At 41.3% G+C, this 19,409-nt stretch overlaps 1 protein-coding gene across 1 annotated transcript in view; it reads left to right on the top strand.

The window, feature by feature from the left end:
• Window positions 1-19,409, top strand: part of FSHR (follicle stimulating hormone receptor) — an 83,183-nt gene that overhangs the window by 60,865 nt on the left and 2,909 nt on the right. Inside the window, exons 5-9 of the mRNA XM_075749471.1 lie at window positions 3,742-3,813; window positions 6,031-6,108; window positions 9,645-9,713; window positions 9,832-9,906; window positions 14,760-14,945. Coding sequence (XP_075605586.1) covers window positions 3,742-3,813; window positions 6,031-6,108; window positions 9,645-9,713; window positions 9,832-9,906; window positions 14,760-14,945 — 480 coding nt within the window. The remainder of the gene's footprint in view (window positions 1-3,741; window positions 3,814-6,030; window positions 6,109-9,644; window positions 9,714-9,831; window positions 9,907-14,759; window positions 14,946-19,409) is intronic.

Genomic DNA, 19,409 nt, shown 5'->3' with positions numbered 1-19,409 from the left:
CTCACCAGTCTTCTAGAAGCAGTGAATTGTTAATTGGTCGTTTGGATATATGCCAAAGAGACAGACTGCTTTAGAATGGTAACTTATTGACCTTTTCATGGGTACAAGATTATTTATCTGGCTCTCATTAGGGAGAGCAGTGGCATTGTCTGTTTAATAACGTAGTGATGGCTTTTCAAACCTATTTTCTTTCCAAAATTAGTTATCATGTGTAATCTGTGTCCTTTGGTTCTTTTTTTACACTGGATGTGTCGACGTCCCATATTAAGCAATCTCAGCTTAAAATAGAAAGATCTGAATGTAACACTCCTATCAGATCAATTTTGAGGGCATAAAGCTGGATTGTTGGAGGGGAGAGGAAATTTAGGTCTCAAAAGCACATGTTTTATCTGCAAAATAGTTTGCATTGTGGTGAGTAGAGCCCAGCTCCAAAGTCTTGCAGCTGCTTGTACCTGCCTGGTCTTATTTCGTGGAGGACCTGACACACACGTGTCTGGCATGCTTCCTAAACCCACACATGTATTTGCTGCTGATGCAGAAAAGTCCACAGAATCGCTGACCCTTTGCATGGAGTTGGCTCTTCAATAAAAAAGAAGTGATGTTCCACTCCTTCCTTTTGCGTGGCAGCCTCATGGTTAAACACTTCGCCTCAGAAGCGGGTGTTGGGGATTACAGGCTCAGCTTAGCCTGCAAGGCTGGCACACACAAGCCAGAGGAATCTCTTGCGGAGTCAGACTCACATGTGGTATAAAGTAACCGGCGTGACTAGGGGACACAAAAATTATACTTCCTGAGTGATGTTGTATTTATCTCTGCCTACCTTGGGTTTGCAATTTAGCAAATACCCACATTAAGTTGATGTGGTAAACTGCGTTCCCAGTTTTGTCGGAGTAGTTCCTACCAATTTGGCCTAAAGAAGAGCTAGGCGTGTTGCTATGTCTGGAGATAAACAGCCAGAATCTTCCAGGAATTTGTTTCTGAAAGATAATTTTTTCTCTGCTGATCATGGTGCTATGTTTTCTTAAGTGCTGACTCCAGTAAGCCTTTTCAGAAAGACAATTAATGCTTTGGAAAGCAGCCATCAGCCATCTGAAAAACAGGTTCTTACCGAGCTGTTTATGCATGGCAAGGGGGGACTCAGTTATAACACAGATTAAAGAGGACACTTGTTTAAAGTGAGGCTACTAAGGATGTATACGTTATATGGTAAATATATTGACAAAACTGTCCTGCAGGAAAGATATTCAGTAAATTGGATTATCTACATTCTAACAAGATTATCCACTTAAAGGCCTCCGGAGATTTTCTGGTTGAATAAAAAGAGAGGGAAGATCTAGGCTGCAGTCTAGCTAAATATTTTTTTTTTAGTTCTTTCTCTGCAATTAATTAAAAGAACATCCTCTCCTGCTCCTAATCACCATTCTGTGCCTCTGTGCAATCAGTGCTTTGTGCCACCTGTAGATTTACTTCAATATGTAATGATTTGTCAAAGATGCTTTCCTCTTTATCTTATGCCGCTCAGTTGCCACTAGTACAAATTGAGCCCTGGACACTTTGGGTTTACTGGAAAGGTCAGGACTATGGCATCACCCAAGGCCTTGAACGTGTTTTTTCACACATGTACAGTGAATACCCTACTAACCTGCGTGGCATTTGGATGTTTTGGTAGTAAGTTGCCATTGGGAGCAGTGTTTCAATAGAATATGTTAGAATACCATCACCTTTCATTACTACAACATGAGAACTGGGATATTCTCAGGAAAGTACTGTAGAAAGAGAAGCTTGTCATATCTTCTCCTCTGTCCTGCAAGAGCCACACACTACTTGGCAGCAGTTTGCTTCTTCATTTACCTACTAAAGGAAATGCATGCCATAATTCGTATTTAACAAAGGGCTCGTAAAAAGAATTGCATGAATTTTTAGTGTATGACTCATTTAAAATTAAGGGCAGCTTTCAACTAAAACCCTGTACATCTCCAGTAATTTAGGGAGTGTACTTTAAAATACTGTAAATTGGGAGCTACAGGTTCTTCTTCTATTGCTTCTACTTTTTTCAGCTAATTCCTTTTACAAAGTATAAGTGCAGAAGTACTTTAGATAATAAGGACCTTGTGAAATCCATGTGCTTCATTAATCATGCTTTCTATTTAACTATATGTAATAGTTTTTCAAAGGCATTTTTGTAGAGCTTTCTTGGTCACATGTGACAGCTGTTATTTTTAAGCTAATGCAATGTCAGACCACTCTGACTCCTGAGACAAAAAAGTCATGACATTTAGCAACTTTCCCAAACTGGCTCCTTGAATATTCACTATACTGCTTTATTTTTTTCCTGCATATAATGCATTGATTTTTATTATGAGACAGATAACAAGTTGTTTTTTCAACATCTGAGGATATCCAGATACCACCTCAGGAATCTCAGAGCAGTACGCATGCAAGTGAATGACTATGTTATGGACCTATGTGTCACCTTGAGTGCCCAAATGTAGGATTTGGTTGTGACATGGAGGTGTTCGGTTTCCGTTCACATTATGAAACCTGAGAGGTTGCAACTCTCCTGAAATAATCTAGGTTCATAATAAACATCAAATGAATGCTGTTACTTTTTTCCAGTCGCAACCAGTCCTTTTCATCACCATTCAACTATTCAGGAATGAATCTGGAAAAAAAAAATAAAATCCAGTAATGAAAGAATATTGTTCTGTTTAAGTGCCAGGATCAAAAAAATACCTTGCATATACTACTAATACATTCCTTAGAGAACCAATATTCTCAGTGAAAGGTTACCTTCTCTACCATCTCACGTATCAAAAATGCAAAGATATAACTAAACTTTGAAGAACCCAAATTTTCTCTTTGTTTGGTGGAGTCAAAACGAGACATTTTAGTGGCTGGGAAAAGCTCCCAGCTGGTCAGAGCCCAGCCCGGTCCCTCCTGTGCTCAGCCCTCCCCTTCCAGCCATCAGCAGCCACCAGCCACCTCCTGTTGCATGGCAATATCACGTTTGACCTGCCCTTCCTACTGCTCTGGATAGCAAAATTTTCTTAAATTAGAGGTGGTACAGCTCTGTGGATACCTGTGACCATGTTTCCTCGCTGGCTGTGGGCACAAGGTTTTCCTTCAAAATCATGGACAAGAACCACAACAGAGAGGCCAGTGATGCTCAACATGGTGGGAGGGTGGAGGTAGATAAATATGGAGGCTCAGGCCCATTTCCAGTCACACAAACTGCTGAGACGTTCCCATGCGTTCAGTCCCTTGCTATTGGATGTGCTGGGGAATAAAATGTTGTAATTCTCTCTTACTTTCATGAAATAATGTTATTTCCAGTGAAATTAATGTATCCTCTATTAGAGTAGAAGGTTAAAATTGTGGTGAGTTGATCCTTTTGTCTTAAAAGAGCTACTATGAGAATAATTATCCTGTGTCAGTGCAGTTGATTTCTTAGAATATGGTTGGGAAATTAATACTGACGGTTTTGTGAGATCATCAGGAAGGACTGTGTAATTATCCAAGGCAGGGCTTCTCCCTTGACTTCAGTGGGGCAGAATTCAGCTTGTCCTTTGGAGAAAAACCTTTTTACATTACAATGTCAAATTTCTTATGGGCAAACCCCATGTTTGTGAATAAACTCTGCTTTTTGTTGCTGCCATTTTAAGTCCCATGTTCTTTCTTTGTTAATTATTACTTCGTTCCTGGTGCAGACCAAATAATCTCTATCTGTTCTGTACTCCTTAGGTTAATATCAAATACTGGCCTTCGGTTTTTACCTGCTGTCCACAAGGTGCACTCTTTCCAGAAAGTTTTACTGTAAGTTTTAATGTCTGCTTTTCACTTTTTAAAAGCTCCCTTTGAATGTTCTCCTGCTCCAAAAAACCCTTTCAAGACGTGATTCCCCTCGTGTTCGCTTATTAGCTTCACGGTAGCGTTTTGGGTTGTAATTTTGTAGGCATTGATGATAAAGTGGCCCAAAAGGTCTCAGCTCTCTTTAGGTCTCCCTTCTACAAAGCATTATAACTTGTACTTTACAGACCGCTCTTCCTTTAATTGTGTACGCTATGAGTGTGTCCCTGGATGGCCCAGGGGATGGATAACAGCCTTTTACTCTTCTTTCACCGGTTGAAATCCAAACCAGGCTGGTGGCAGTGGAAATTTGTTGCCCCCTGGTGACAGTTCTCTGGCCTGCATGGGAATATTTGCTGATCTCAGAGCTGGTTTTGGTGAAGATGTGGCCACATCACAGAGAAAAAAAAAAAAAAAAAGCAGGGAAATATCTCTACCGTGCTCATTTTTTTCAGTGGCAGTACAACTGTCCAGAGAATTAAATTTTTTTTCTATGGAAAATTCCAGTGCCAGCAGAAAAAAAAAAAAAAAAAAATTGTGTAAAATTTTGTGTGAAAGCAGGTGGTTTTTTTCCTGTAAAAGCACCTTTTTTTTTTTCTAAAAAATGCATATCAGAAAAAGCTTGATTTATTTTCACTGAAGAAGATCTTGACATAAATTTTTCAATCAGTTCTTAGTATAATTGAAAGCAGAAAACCCAGGAAATAAGCAAATATTTCTTCTCTTCCTTTGGGCAAGATATATTGTTAAGGCACAGGCAAAGTTCTGCATGTTCAAATCTTTGATTAGAAGAGTTCAAGCTGCAGAAGCATTAATCCTGCAATTGTCTTAGTAATGGCCATTAATATAAATAAAAATGCATAGAAAACATAGAGGAGGATGCCTGAAAATAGTACACACCCATATAAGATAAGGAATAAATTTCTGTGATACACTTGACATACATAATTCTGAGAACTGCACTTCAGGGCTCCCCAAAACCATCAAGCAAATGCCACAGATATGGAGCTACACAGCTTTCCTCTTGTGTACCTTTATGTTTATCATCAGTCTTAACTAGACTTGAATTATTGTGACCTCCTGAGCAAGAGGGTGGGTTTTTTCAGGTGAAAATCCTCACTTTCCTGTAAGATTAAGTAGACCTTGATACTGCTTGAGTCCCAAAATAGACCTTGGCCCCACTGACGTTGGTGAGAAAACTCCCGTTGGCTTTAGTTGTGCCAGTATTTAAGTCCCAAAGATAGTTCTTGATGGGTCATTGATGTTTCTAAAAGGCTCGCGCGTGTCCTTAAGCAGAGGGAAACACTTCACTTGTATGGGTGCCGCTCTCCCTCCCTATTCCTACCTCTGCCCACCTCTGTTTGCAGAAGGAGGCCTCTGTGCAAGCGTCACTTACCGCAGAGTTGTAGCTGTATTCAACTGTCAGCGTGAGATAATTTTGGAATCGTGCTTAATTTCAAGCTCTGCAGATAATTCATTTTGTTCCATACTTTCCAACAGAAACAGCATGAAAACAACCACATCCCCAGTCTAAATTATGAGTAATACTGTTTAACTTCTTTGAGGTCTATTTTGAGCAAGCAGCAGAACGTATATCTGCCTTTCCCTTTTCCCTATCAGTCGAAAACGCTGAAAGACCGAAATGCCTTCTTGTCAGTTCAACAAACTGCATTGACAGGGGTCCCACGTCTTAAATTCTTAAGCGCATACAAAGCTTATAAGAAACCCTGTTGACATTGGCAGGGGAATTATTCGTGGGCTAGTAAGTATCCTGCTGTATCAGGCCAAAAAGGCTAATGGCTTTTCCTTCTTCTGGCTGGCAGGCTATGAGAGGGGGTGGCCTCGCAGCCCCTCAGCTTGCATTTTCTGGGCAGTATGTTTGCTGGAGGAACTATTTAATCCGCCTCAGGATTATAAAACCCGGGCTTTTATGCATTGTAATCACTTCAGCCTATTTGGGAGGAAGGTGTGGGGGTGTTGGAAATGTTTTATTCCAGCCTTTTTTACCAGAAAGGTTTGTGCTCTACAGACAAAATGTCTCAGAAATGTAAGTCATTACCCTCTGCCTATAACAGTTCCTCAGATTGAATATAAGGGAAAATGCTGTGTTTTAAATAGCGTATCATATTGACAGGTTCACAGAGGTACAAAAAGCTGTGGTTTATATTGTATTTTATTTTTCAGAGATATTCAAGACAATATCAATATACGTACAATCGAAAGAAATTCATTCACGGGCCTGAGTTCTGAAAGTGTGATTCTGTGAGTAAGACACAGCAAAACTGTTATTCTCCTTGTTAGCTCATTTCTTCTCCAGAATAGGGTCAAGGAAACCAGGGGATGGGCACTATTTCACACACTTCCAAATTCAGATTGAGGTTTTAGACTTTTCCTCTACCCCTGCAATCTCTGTATTCTGCTTCCCTGCCATGAAAAATGAATGCCTTTGTGGTTTTCTGTTGTATTCTAATCCTGCTCTTTATTTTAGAAGCACAGCATAGAACAAATTTAGTAATTACTGATGCCAAGGTTAAACATATTCTACCTACAACACCAGTTCCATGTGATACAAATTGTGTTCAGAAGGATGGCATGACTCATAAATATTTACAGTCAGACACATCATTCAAAGACATTTATTACTCAAGCAAAAATATATGCACATGTTGTGGGAATACGCTATATTTGTACACAATGTTAATGCCTCGATACAGGCTGGTTCACAATGCAGTTTTAAGCCATGTGGTTAGATGATTCTACATTTGACTTGAACGGTCACGTGTTTTAATGAACTATCTGGCTTATCAGAACGTACTGTTTGCTTGCTAACAAGGTGCCTTCATTTCACCTAGCCAGTGGCCAGACTGGAAAAGTTTCCCACTGTGTGTGTGCAGTTTACCTTGCATACCAAAGCAGAGAAGCAAGATCTGATTGACTGATGGGGCTCACGTCGATTTTGGTGGGAGAAACGTCAGACCATCAATATTTGAAGAGAGGCCAGTAACAAGTCACTTAGCTGCTATCTCTCCTTTTGCTCCATCAGTGATACACAACCTCTGTCTACGTTAAGTTCCCTGAAGTTTTAAACACACACACAGTTTTCTCAAATATATATTCAAGTCATGATACCCCAAATGCACTGGTTTATCTTTTCTCCTGTGATAATAATATTTGCTACTTAGGTGGCACTTTGTAGTTTCAGAGCACTGCGCAACAAGTACTCTATTTGTTCCCATAATACCGCTAAGGGGTGAGATAAATATCCCAGATTTTTACTGTGATTTAACCTCTCTGTGCCACTTGAGCAGCATGAAATTGGCTTCCCTTCTCTCCTCAGGATGTCCCATTGCTTATCTGATTACAGCTTGGGTATTGGAAGGATAGTCCTCTCTGAGGGCTTAGGGCTGCTGGTTTGCTAGAAAAATTGTCTGGGGCGGGGGGGGGGGGCGGGGATATTATGTTCTCTTCCATCTGCTTTGCCCTGCCTCCTGAATCAGCCCCATTGCCACGGGCTCCCCGCGCCCACCAGTGTGTGCAGGAGCATCAAGAGCTGTGCAAGCAGACCTGGCTACCACCCACCTGCTCAGACGATGTCCTGACTCGGCTGTAGCTGTCCCTTGGGACAGAGACGTTGTGCGTGCTCTTTCAGAGTCCCTGGTTAGGTTTTCCTTGTGCTGTGATGAACTTGACTCATTTTAGACCTAGATTTGCTGGTTTTCTACGCAAAACTGAAGTCACTATGCGATGTAACAAAAAGTTACCGTTACAGCAACACCATTTTGTGAAAACAGATGTGTCAAGATGGCATTAAAAACACCCAGGACCACCCCCACATTCTGGGGAGACACAATTTTAGCAGGTTTAGCTGTGGCAGGCTCCAAGCATATTTAACCCAGTAATTTGGATTGCATCATGCTGTGCATGGGATCGGCACAGACTAGAACCGTGGATACATTTGGTTAAAAAATGCTAGAAATTTATGAAAGAAATTCGCCTTGCTTCCAGGTCTGCGTGCCACTTAGAGCCTGAGATAGAACTTTCCTGCCCTGAAATAGGGTGTAAATAGTACCGCAGGGGCAGTGGCCTCCTGCACCGGGTGCATTTTAAAGTGTGTTTTAAAAATACTGCTGTAGCCATGAAGTGGTGAGTAAAAGCCCAGGCTCTGGATCTCTGCCTCTGTTGTCACTTGTTGATAACATCAGAGTTGGTGGAGTCAGTTAGGGTGCTGGCTGAAGTCAGGGGAGAATTTGTCTCAACAGAAGTTTGTCTATATGTGCTATAATGAGGTCTTGGGATCTAGGTAAATTTTTTTTTTCTTCTTTTTTTTTCTACTTAAATGCAATTAGCCAGGTGACAGGAGTGTATAGTCCACACTGTATGGCAACAGTGACTCTGATTTTACTATCTTAGTATCTCATTGCGTTAGCATCAGTTTCAGTACGAACTGCATTCTCCCTGTCATTCTCAGAGACAATGCAGTTAAGTGCTAATGCTGTGATTAAGAGCATATATATCAGCCTGGCAGCTACAAATGGGTAAGATCAATGTAATATAATAAATGTTTTAAATACTTTAACCAGGGACATGTCTGTCCTCTGTGCCTGCTCATACATGTCTAATAGCACTTGCGAGTGAAGGGGACAGTGACAGTTCTCCTGATCCGACCTGACAGACATTATAGACATGGAGCTATGTACATCTGCCTGTTATGTTCAGAAGGGTAACCCTTTCAGCCAGACCCATAACTGATTCTCATGCTGACCTTAGCTCACCACCCCAGACCTTAGGTGAGTCACTCGCATGCTCAGCTTTCAGTATGAATTAGAAACAAAACGTCCAGGTTTGCTGACAGTTTAATTAAATCAGGCCATTTTTGCCATCAGTCAGACTTGTCATTTCCTGCTGGAGAGGGCATGAGTTGCAAAGTGACGTTTAAAGCGAGATGAAGGACTGCACCGTAAAGATGATAAATATAACTGGCCCAAGTGTAAATTTTTAGGACGGTGAAGGGAAGAGAGGAAAGGACGTTAAACATTAGTTAGTTAATGCACTACAGTAAAAACTTGGCGGAAAGCCCCAGGACCTTTGATTCCCAGGATCACTGCCTGTGTCTCCTCTTGGGAGAAGGAGCCCGGCGAGGTGGGACTGGGGCAGCAGAGCAGACAGGGACCATCTTTTGTCAAGGCAGCAGACGCAGGAGGAATCAGCCACTTCCCAGGCAGCTGGGCACCACTGCCACCCCCACCCTGCCCTCCTGCCCAGCTCGGCGACGGGCAGCTTCCCTCCTCCACCTGCCTCACGCCGAGGACGTGAGACCACCGCAGACAGCGGTCTTTATTTCTAATAACTGGTAAAAGTTAAGCCATGGCCCAGTGTTTCAACAGCATCTCAAAAAAAGGTAAAACTAAGTGGCACCCACAGCCGCGGCAGGAAAGATCCTGGTCTCACCCCTCCTGGGATTAACCTGGAAGAGCCTCACGGACTCCGCTGCAGCCTTCCCAGGGCAGCCGTGAGCAGCGCCAGTGTCTTCATCAGCTCTGCCCTTCCTGCAGAAACTTACCCTAGCAGTCATCTCTGATGGTAGCGCTCATCTGCACTAGTCGTGTCTGTACTCTCCAAAGGCTTGCTCCAAATATTGGGATCTTATCAGCTAGTATTCACAGAAGTTTCACCATTTGAATATCCGTTTAATAATTTTACTTGTTTGCAATCCCTTTCACTGATTTGAATTACATACATTTTAGTTATGAAGTATGAATAACAACACAACTCTTTTTTTTTTTTTTTCTTTATTGCAGATGGCTGAATAAAAATGGGATTCAGGAAATTGAGAATCATGCATTTAATGGAACCTACGTGGATGAGCTGTAACTATTTCTATTGTTTACTATTGTGAAAAGCAATTATTAGAAGGTAGTAACTGCTGCAAGTTTGTTTTTTTTTAATCTCAGATTGTTTTAGCATCAATATTGTTGTGTTTTTCAGAAATCTAAGCGATAATCACAACCTAGAAAAATTACCGAATGAGGTCTTCCAAGGAGCCAATGGGCCCATTGTTTTGTAAGTAGTATTTAGGTATTATATTTCTCATTATTAACTCCCTAGAAAAGAACAGAGAAGAACATATGAATGCCAGTATGTATTTTAACATCTCATAAATCTTGGCATTCAAAACTGGAGGTGTATTTCTGAATATTAACAAAAATGGAAGCCATAACCGAAATTTCAGTCTAGGTCTATGTTTTCACTTTATCTTCAAGTTTTTGGAGTATTTGGAGCCAGGGATTTAGAACCAGATTCCTCTCCACAGTTGATTGAGCTCTGTAAGAGAGTAGTTCTGCTTTGGTTTGTTTTTTTTTCCAGAGAAAAACGCTGTTAGTTTTTTGTTTGAGCAAAATCAAGAATAGGTGCTTAAATCTGAATTGCTAGCCACTAAAGATCTGCCCCTGCATCTCTGAAGCTTAATTTTGAAGATAAAATCCCTACCCTACAGGTCTCCCATCCACTGTAGAGATAGATGTGTCTTTGGTGGGTGATAAGATGGAAAGTGAGATCTCAGCAGTAGAGAATTCAGCAGTAGTATGCTCATAGGTCTCAGTCAACATTACCTCAGGCCACAGTTTGCCACAGGGTCTGAAAATGGATGTGAGTGTGCACAACTGCTTGTGTTTCTGAGCACAAGCGAGAACACGTAAGACCTGCAACAGAGACGTGGGAGTCTTTTTTTGTCTCTCCAATTCACCAGAGCCTTTCTCGCTTCCCCTCTACCCTGGATGTCCAGAGAGGGCTGTCACCCAGAAAGGATGAAAAGGGGTCATCGGAGCTGTTGGAGGATTTTGCACAGAGGTTAGAGTGGTTAGAAATCTAAAAAAGAGGGAGAAAAATGTGTGGTTAACCTTGAGTTCAGGTCAGAACTCCTCTGAAGGCCTTTTTTCCACGTTGTGATGGTCAGTCCACCTATGATATAAAGAGCTATAGTATAGGTTACTGTATTTATGCTCCACTTCCATCACTCCCTCAAAGTGTCTTCCTTCTTTGGAAAAGACTGCCAGCGGAGCATCTTTTCAGCAGTAATACCATAGATGTTTCTTTGGAAAAGCATTATTTCCTGTAGCAAAAAGTAAATGCATTTTACTTTGCAAGCTGTAGCTGATAAAATCATAATCTGGAGCTTTATCAAATTAATTTGGCTGCAGTTCAGATTCATTTGATAGTTCAATTTCTAACACCAAGTTATTTGTGTAAGAAGTTTTCTGTTCCATTACCAATACATCCACTATTCTGTGGATGGGAAATTACCTTTTTTACCCGGACTGAGATCATGAAAAAACAGCCTTCTTACTTATCCGTCACTGTAGTGTACACCAGGAATGTGTTTACACTTGTGGAAGTGATTGACCCATAATCATATCTTTGCTGGGACAAATAGTGTTGTTGCAATCAAATCTGTGTTTCAGACTGCAGTGTTTTTTTAGAATGAACATGGGGATGTTTTAACTCTTGATCTTCCTGAACCAGTGTTCTATGGTCAATTAATACCAACTTCTTTAGTTCAGCATATTAAAATAATGTGAAAGAAACACAAACACAAACAGTAATGTCAGAAAGCACCAATCTTAGCCCTTGTACAGGCTACACAATTTCACAAATCAATTGCTCTCCCAGGCTTACAGCTCTTGGCTGAATTAGAATATCTCTTTTGCAAAGACGTTAGATTTTGAGTTAAAGGATCTCAACACTGACAGTAGGCAAGTAAATCAAATGGCTAATTACTCCCACACCTATACACATTCCTTCTATCCAGAAATACACTGTGTTTCCAACTTGGAGTTTCATAGCTTTAATTTTCAGCCATATTGTTTCATTTAACCATCTTCTGGTGCTTCCAGAGCTGTAGTGGCTTACACCAGCTTTTACTGAAGTCCTTAGGAGTTGTCTGGCTGCATCCTGACTCGGATGCAGGGCAAAGTATGGCTGTGAACCTTGCAATTTGTCTTCAACGGAGAACCCATATATGGGGGCCACAGAAGAGCTCCAGTAGATCCCCAGCTCAACAGCTGAGTCCCTGAAGCACAGTCAGAGATCAGTTTAGATACAAGCATGAAAAAATTTTTCTCACCAATCAGTCTACCCCTCTCTGATTTCTGCTCCACCAGCCATTTCTTGCTATTTCTGTATGTTCCTTTCAAACCTCATCAGCTGGCCAGTATTTTTGCTTAATCCAACAGAGACTCCCAGCAGGAAAAGGAAGTGGTTGGAAGAGAAGTCAGATTCATTTTGCTGTTCCTGCACTGGCTGCTACCAAGGCTGATGACTGGCAGCCAAGCAATAATAATACAACAACATGTTTTCCAGTCACCGATGCTTTCTGGTTTGATTTCCTACTCCGACTCTATCGTCTTGTTCATTGTGCTTATTTAGTTTATCAAGCCTCTTAACTAGAGGGCAACATCCCAAAGAGCCTCAGCACTGAGGTCTACGCAGTGACTCAGTGGCGTAAGTTACTAAACCACCTGCACAATGTCTGCGTTTGCTGTTCAAGGGCTTGTCAGTGGTGTGTTGATAACTATCCCTAACAGACATACCAACAAACCCCACAGGAGTATGCAAAGCACCTTACCTAACTGGCTTCTCTTTATGTGCAATAATGAGCATAAAAATAAAAAATTTTTAAAAGAAGAAGAAAATATTTTCATGGAAAAATAGTTAATATTTATGAAATTATTTAGAGACACCCAGAGATCCAGTAACATTTTAGCTATTTTTAAGTCCTGTTCATATTTACTGATATTCCTATTCATATTTATTTGTTGTTTCCACTCAGTGTAATAACAGTTTGGACTTGCTAAAGATTTTTAAAGAAGACATTTTCCATGCTCTTGTTCAGAATTATAAGCCCTTGTGAAGTTTCATAGGCTCTTAATGATACCATGAGTGATGCTCTCTGTGGATTTAGGCAGAAAGCTGCTGTTCAGTTGTTGAGTCATGAGCATATACTCTAGGTGACAGTTTTCATTAGGCAGCATACTAAGGGCAATAGTCAGTCCATGAAAGAATCGAGGTTGCTCGTTGCAACCTAATTACCCCTTCAAGTGTCTAAGTCAGAAATCGATAGCCTAAAATTTCTCATCAGCTGCTGCTTTTAGCTCCTGCGAGAAACAGGTCAGTCCCAGAACAACCTCAGGAGATGGTTCTCTCAGCCTGACCTGCAGAAGTTTGAAGCATTTCTGACTCCACCGGTCTGTCTTGCCCTTCCAAGTAGAAGTCACGGCCCCAGGCCAGTGGAGCGGGGTGGGGTCTGTGTTTGCTCCTCTGCTGCCCCAGTTCATGGTCCAGCCGTTGAAGGTGGTACATTCCTTCAGAGCCTGGATGCAAAGCCTGAGCTGTGGGCACAGCATGGACACAAATACCATCTTTACCCACCACCAATTTTAGCAACTGCTTTATTAGCTGCCTATGAATTTGTTAGACTTGGCCACCCTAAGCTAAAGACTGTGAGTTCAAACAGAACCATTTCCTGGTATTAATTTTGTTTCTTAGAATGGAGAACAGAGGTGCAAATGTGCGTAGGGTGCATAGCAACTGTCTAAACTTTGTTACATGCTGCTAAAACATGGTCGCTCCCTCACATGGCGTCACTCTACTGCATTAATATGATAATAAAAGCAATTTGTGAATGTTGGATAATTGAGATCAAATAACATGTTGTCCTGGCATCATACTGTTATGCATGAATTGGAAACTGTACCTTGGAAGGGGTATGAAGAAAAATGACAAATATTGTCAGTCTGATTTCTGGATTAGGGAAAATTCCTTTCTTTTGTCGGAGAATAAAGAGCAGAGCAGCCTCAGCAAACACTGCATCCTGGATCAGTCTCAGGCCATAAGAGCACAGGGGCTAAGGGAGGACAGGGTGATTTTGTGCAGTTCATTTTTACTGTTGCTCTTAAGAGACAGAAATGTGCTCTCCTGCTCCCATGAGCTGAGGGACAGGGATTGTGCCCTAGTGAAAGAAAATTAGGGATGTTTTGCCCCAACTGTTACCCCCTGGGGCCGTGGGTATGGGTTCCCAAGTATCTCTTAGCCTTGAGATGGACCACCCTTGGTCCTTCTTCCTCTTCCCCACCTGCATGGTACAAGTCAAGATTTAGTGTTTGCACAATGTGTTTCCTTTTAAAAGACCCACTAATGGTCTCTTTAATACATTCGTAGCTGCTGCCTTTGATAGCCTGTCCCACACAGTAATTGCTTTCCACATAAATACATATCTCTCCTAACCTCCTGTAATCTTGCCCCTTTCTTCACTTCAGCCTGTGCTCTCTTTGTATTTTAAACCTCCTGAAATGTTTTGTTATTTTTGTTCCTCACAGTTTGAACCGTGTCACCCCTGTCTCTCTTTAATCTCTTTTTCTTCCTAATGAGTACAAAACCTGATATCCCCAGCATCTCCTCACATAGATACCCCCCTGTGAGCTTCTCTGTGTTTATTGCCTTTTCCACAGGAGCCTTCCCATGATGTGATGTTCATGTAGCAAACTTCTGTTGTGATTTCATCAGCCTTTTTTATCCTGTAAGAGTATTCTGGAATGATTGTTGCACTTACTGAACCTAGAATTGTATGGCACTAATGGTTTATGTCCCTGCTAATTCTTACTCAGAGGGTTATGGGATTTTTTTTTTCTTTTTTCTTAGGCCAGAATAACATAACTTGATTGTTGTTTGCAATGGATGTTAGTTCAAGTTTCCTGAAGGAACACCTAATTTATCCCTGGATCCTCTTTTCAATGTAGATTTCCAGCTAATCTCTTTCCAATCACTACTCTGAAAATCAGTAGGACAGTCTAAAACACATATACACCGTTGAGCAGAAGTAAATTTGCTTTTTACTGAGATTTTCATATGTTTTCTTAAAGGGATATTTCAAGGACGAGAATCAGTTTCCTGCCAAGTCATGGATTAGAACTCATTAAGAAGCTAAGAGCAAGGTCTACATACAATTTAAAAAAGCTTCCTGATTTAAGCAAATTTAGATCTTTGATTGAGGCAAACTTCACATATCCTAGCCATTGCTGTGCATTTGCAAACTGGAAAAGACAAAAGTAAGTGATTCCATTTGTTTTTCTTTTTGGTGCTTCTCAGCAGTTGATAGTAAATTAAATAAACTTCCTCAAAATCTGAATAGAAAAGGTGTCTTCAGTGCAGGTAGGTAAATGGATAGAAATAAATAAATATACAATACATACAAGTTTATGCATGCTACACGGTGCACTGCCTCGCCATTACAGGGGAGAAATAAATTTTGATAGCTGTGTTAGCACCAGCATTTTCCCCAGCTGCAGCCCTAGCCCTCACCTGTCATAGCTCCATCTTTCTTTGGGACTGATGATCCATGCTGGATCAGCCTGGAGCCCCACTGAAGACATCCAACAGGAGAAGTTTGATAACTTTTCAGGAGGTAGCTAGAGGGAAAGCTGTGTTTGCGGAGAAGCTGGTCAATACTTCAGGATATGTACTTCAGGAGAGTAACAGGACCACTGAGTGATCTCAAACTCTTCTCTCAGAAAGCCACGCTGATGTTGGAACACTGTCCAACCAAGCACCACAGGTACGTTATCTGTCTAGGTTTGTTACACAACGTTTTTGGACATGATTCCTGAAATGGTTAACCTAGAGCACACCCCTTTTACCCAAATCAACAGAGGGGCTTAGGAGGGTGGGGTGTCTTTTTAGGCTCCCAAAGTAATTTTCCATATTTGTTTTAACTTTCCATTAGCAAGTTGCAGTGAGACTTCAGGTATCAATGATCCTTACTGAGTATTTTCAGCTGCTCAGATAGACTCTAAATGTACACATTAACTAGTTAATGAACCTCTTGAATTTGTGCCACTGGAAAACATGAGGAACTGGTACCTACGGAAACCCCTGTTATTGTTTGAAGTTATTCCTTGACTGGATGTACTCAAAGACTTGGAATTTGCCATGGCAGAAAAAAAAATGTGAGTCGTTCTTATAATTCAAGATATTGTCTTCAGAAGTTGCCTAAAACTTCAAAGAAAAGTAAAACCATACAGAGAAAGCATAAACTATTAGTAATTTCTATTTTAATACTTAGATTAGCCATTTATTTTACTTTTAGCATTGTATTGTCACCAGGCAGTGAAAGATAAGTGATGTTGCTTGTGCTGATAACTAACAAATACCACCTACATGCGTTTGCAAGTCTATCTGTGTAAAGAGTGCAAGTCTGATGGTGGAGACTGCAGTGATAAAGGAAGTATCTAACAGAATGCATCCCCATTGCCCATTTTTGATCCAAAATGCTAAATTTTTTGATAGGACAGTTTATCAGCAGGAGACATTTTCACATACTTATGCAGGCTTATGCAGGCACAGTGCTTGCTAAGTAGAAATGGGTCCAGCCCTTCCAGCACTGGTGGCAAAGTGGTATTTGCCAAAGAGTCTGATGGAATCATGTTTAGTCCTGAATCTGCAAAGGGACCTTGATATCACTATGATTCATATTTTTGAAGGTACTTGCCTTCTGGGCTGCTTGGGCCAAATCAGGACCCAAATCCCAGAATCCACCCCTTAAATTAGGCAACCAGACTTTTCAAAAACAGAGTAAGAGTTGCTATTGAAGGAAAGCTACAGGAGGAAATGGTCCTGACCTTTCGATAAGCTCTCAGTTTCTAGTCCCCTCACTTGGGCTTTAAATAATTTCCATGTCACACTTGCCCCAGGGAACTGAAGCCCACCGCACTCACTTCCCCCTTAGTACAGCCCCACTTTCAGAAGCCTCTGCCCTCGCAGGTAAACAGCCAAGGAGGACACTGACAGCCCTTCCCACAGCCTGGGCAAGTGCAATTTTGCAAAGAAATACAAATGAACTGTGCAGAGCTCACATAACCCAAGTAGGGATGGCCAGCAAGCACGTGGCGGTGGGGCTGCTTCTGGAGCAAGTCTGAGCATGACTTCACAGTCCCCTATAGTATCAGGTGTGATGCAACAGTAAGAAATAACATGCAAGTTGGAGATACTCTTCTTTATGATATATGATGTATGATTACTTCAATAAATGTGCATGTGAACTGTATCACCCTGGGCAACAGAACAAAGTTGAATGTGTTTATATATGTCTTTAATAGTTACCAGACATATCTATTAAAAATATTAAGCATAAATGTAAAAGTATTAGAACAAATTATTTAGATAAACTCTTCCTGTTAACTGCTTTAAAGCATAATTCGAAACGGTAATTTTTTCAGTCATGTGTCTTGTACTGAAATTGATGGGAGACTGATATACTCTCCCCAGCTTAAAGAGAGAGATGCATTTTAGTTCGGTTTGAATACCAAAGGTATTACCATACTCTTCAGCAGAGATTAGTCACACGTACAGTAGCTACACCCGCTTTCATTTCAACGCAGTTTCTTGACAGCTGGCACGAGCTGCATGTGCATTGAAGACTGCTCAGGTTTTTTAAGAGTTATTAATAGTTTGCAGTGCTTGATCACGCAGCGGGTATTATCTCTCTGGCGAGAGCTGTGCGTGGCTCAGTGCAGGCATTACTTGTGGTGGTGAGAACCGTGATGTAACCTGACTTGCCGTGCACCTTCACGGAGATGGTCACTCTCCCGTGGCTGTTTGGGTTCCAGAATCCTTCCAGGCAGTCCAGGAAGGATAAAAAGGATGCCTCATCACCCCCAGAAGCGCGTTTCTAAGGATCATGGCAGCAGTTGGTTGTCCACGTGGGAAATTCAAGAAAGAATTAAGACAAGGATGTGTGGCCCCTTTCTGGCTGCCCCGTTTATGTAAGATTTCCCCTCTTGGAGACTTTTTCAGCACTTGAGAACCTTAGATAAAATAAGTTGCCATCATGGGTCTCCCAAATCCATCTGCACTGGAGAACAGGCTGTGTTGTGACAACAGAAAGCTTCTACCTGTTACAGCGGCAGTGCTTTCTAAATTTTGAAAGCACAGCTCCGCCAGACTGAGACACAAAATAAAACGTAGGCAATTTGGATTTTGGTTTTTTTTCCCCCATTCCAAGAAGGACTATATGATAACTATTGATCTGTAGATTTATCACACCAGAATATTGTGATGCTGGCCTAACAGAAGGTAAACTGCTTTCTTAAGACAAGCCCAGAGCAGTATGTTGAACTCCCCTCACGTTTTTCTGCAACTGGAAAATAACATCCTTGAAGTGCAGATAGGGCAGAGGCTGGATGTTAAAACCCTCAACTTGTCATAGACCATTATGAACTTCAGCAAGCTTTTGGCTTTCTTTGACATAAAGATCACCTTCTGCCTAAAAGAATGACATTGATACAACTCTGTCCTTACACTTGATCATTATTCTTTGGAGGAGCCGTCACTTGAAATCCTACTTTTTTAAAAAAACATGCCAGCATCAGGAGTCGTATTTGGACCTCGTCTCATGAGAACATAACATCAGTTGCTCACAACTCACTTGATGTCATTTTTCAGTGAGGATGATTGGTTTGAGACGGGGCTCAATACAGAACCTAGGTCGGGACTATTTATTCTGCTGAGCATGTTTCTCAGCACACAAGGTCCTGCAGTCACCAGATCCAGACGGAGTGCATAAAATAATCACTTGTACAAAGGTAGTAATTTCTGTGTATTTTTGCCAGAGCACTCTGCCAATTTTAATGTTCTTCTTTAAGTTGTCCTTCCTCTAGTTTGTTTTTCAGAGGGTTTACTTGAGCAAAGCAATATTAAACAGTAACAGAGGGTTACAAATAGACTGAGTAAATGAACTGTGGTTATGATACCTACCATCTCAAAAGGAAGCAAGCATCCCTTGTCAAAAAATGTTTTAGCTTGTTACTCTGAATGCACTGTATGGTGCAAAGGGCAAATATCCCAGGGGAAAGAACCGGTAAGCAGTCAGTACCAGGGAATAGCTCTTCTTTCCCTCAGGAGTTTGCATCCGCCCACTTTATCTGCTCATGGTACAGGTAACCAGGCAGGAGACTCTTTGCCACCCATCCTTGGGGCAAACCAAGCAGCTAACTCTGTGGGAACCTGATTTTATTTGGGATCACTGGCTGTAAAATAATTCAAGAATGAATAAATTGTAATAATCAGAAATATTTAATTGGCCTTACGTAGCAGTGTTATCAGGGGACAGATTTAGCTCCAGGCAATGCCTCCATAATTTTGGAAAAGGTTTATTTTTAACTCATAGCTGAGAAATGGCTGGATAAAAACACTTCCCTCTGTTCACTTAAGAAGAATCACCAATTGCAGTAGCTTTCAGTGCCCTCAAGTGCCTGTTGCACTCAAAACTGAGGTACTTTCTCTCCTGTTATTGCTCCTTGGAAGCACATATTCCCTTTCAGCTAGAGAACTGTTGATATATTGATCAATACACTGGACCCCTCACTCATCCTTATGCGAGCAGAACACAGGGGAGCAAAATGTAATGCCTTGTTATTGCTATTGTGACCTCCATAGTGCATATTTGACCTTACAGAAAATCAGTTTTCTGCCTCAGTTGACAGGCAAGATAAAAAATATTGATAATAGCACAGGAT

Source organism: Balearica regulorum, chromosome 3, assembly GCF_011004875.1.
Source record: "Balearica regulorum gibbericeps isolate bBalReg1 chromosome 3, bBalReg1.pri, whole genome shotgun sequence".
Classification (NCBI taxonomy): Eukaryota; Metazoa; Chordata; class Aves; order Gruiformes; family Gruidae; genus Balearica; species Balearica regulorum.
The sequence above is the reverse complement of the archived record's forward strand: the minus strand, read 5'-3'. Positions and strand labels throughout refer to the sequence as shown.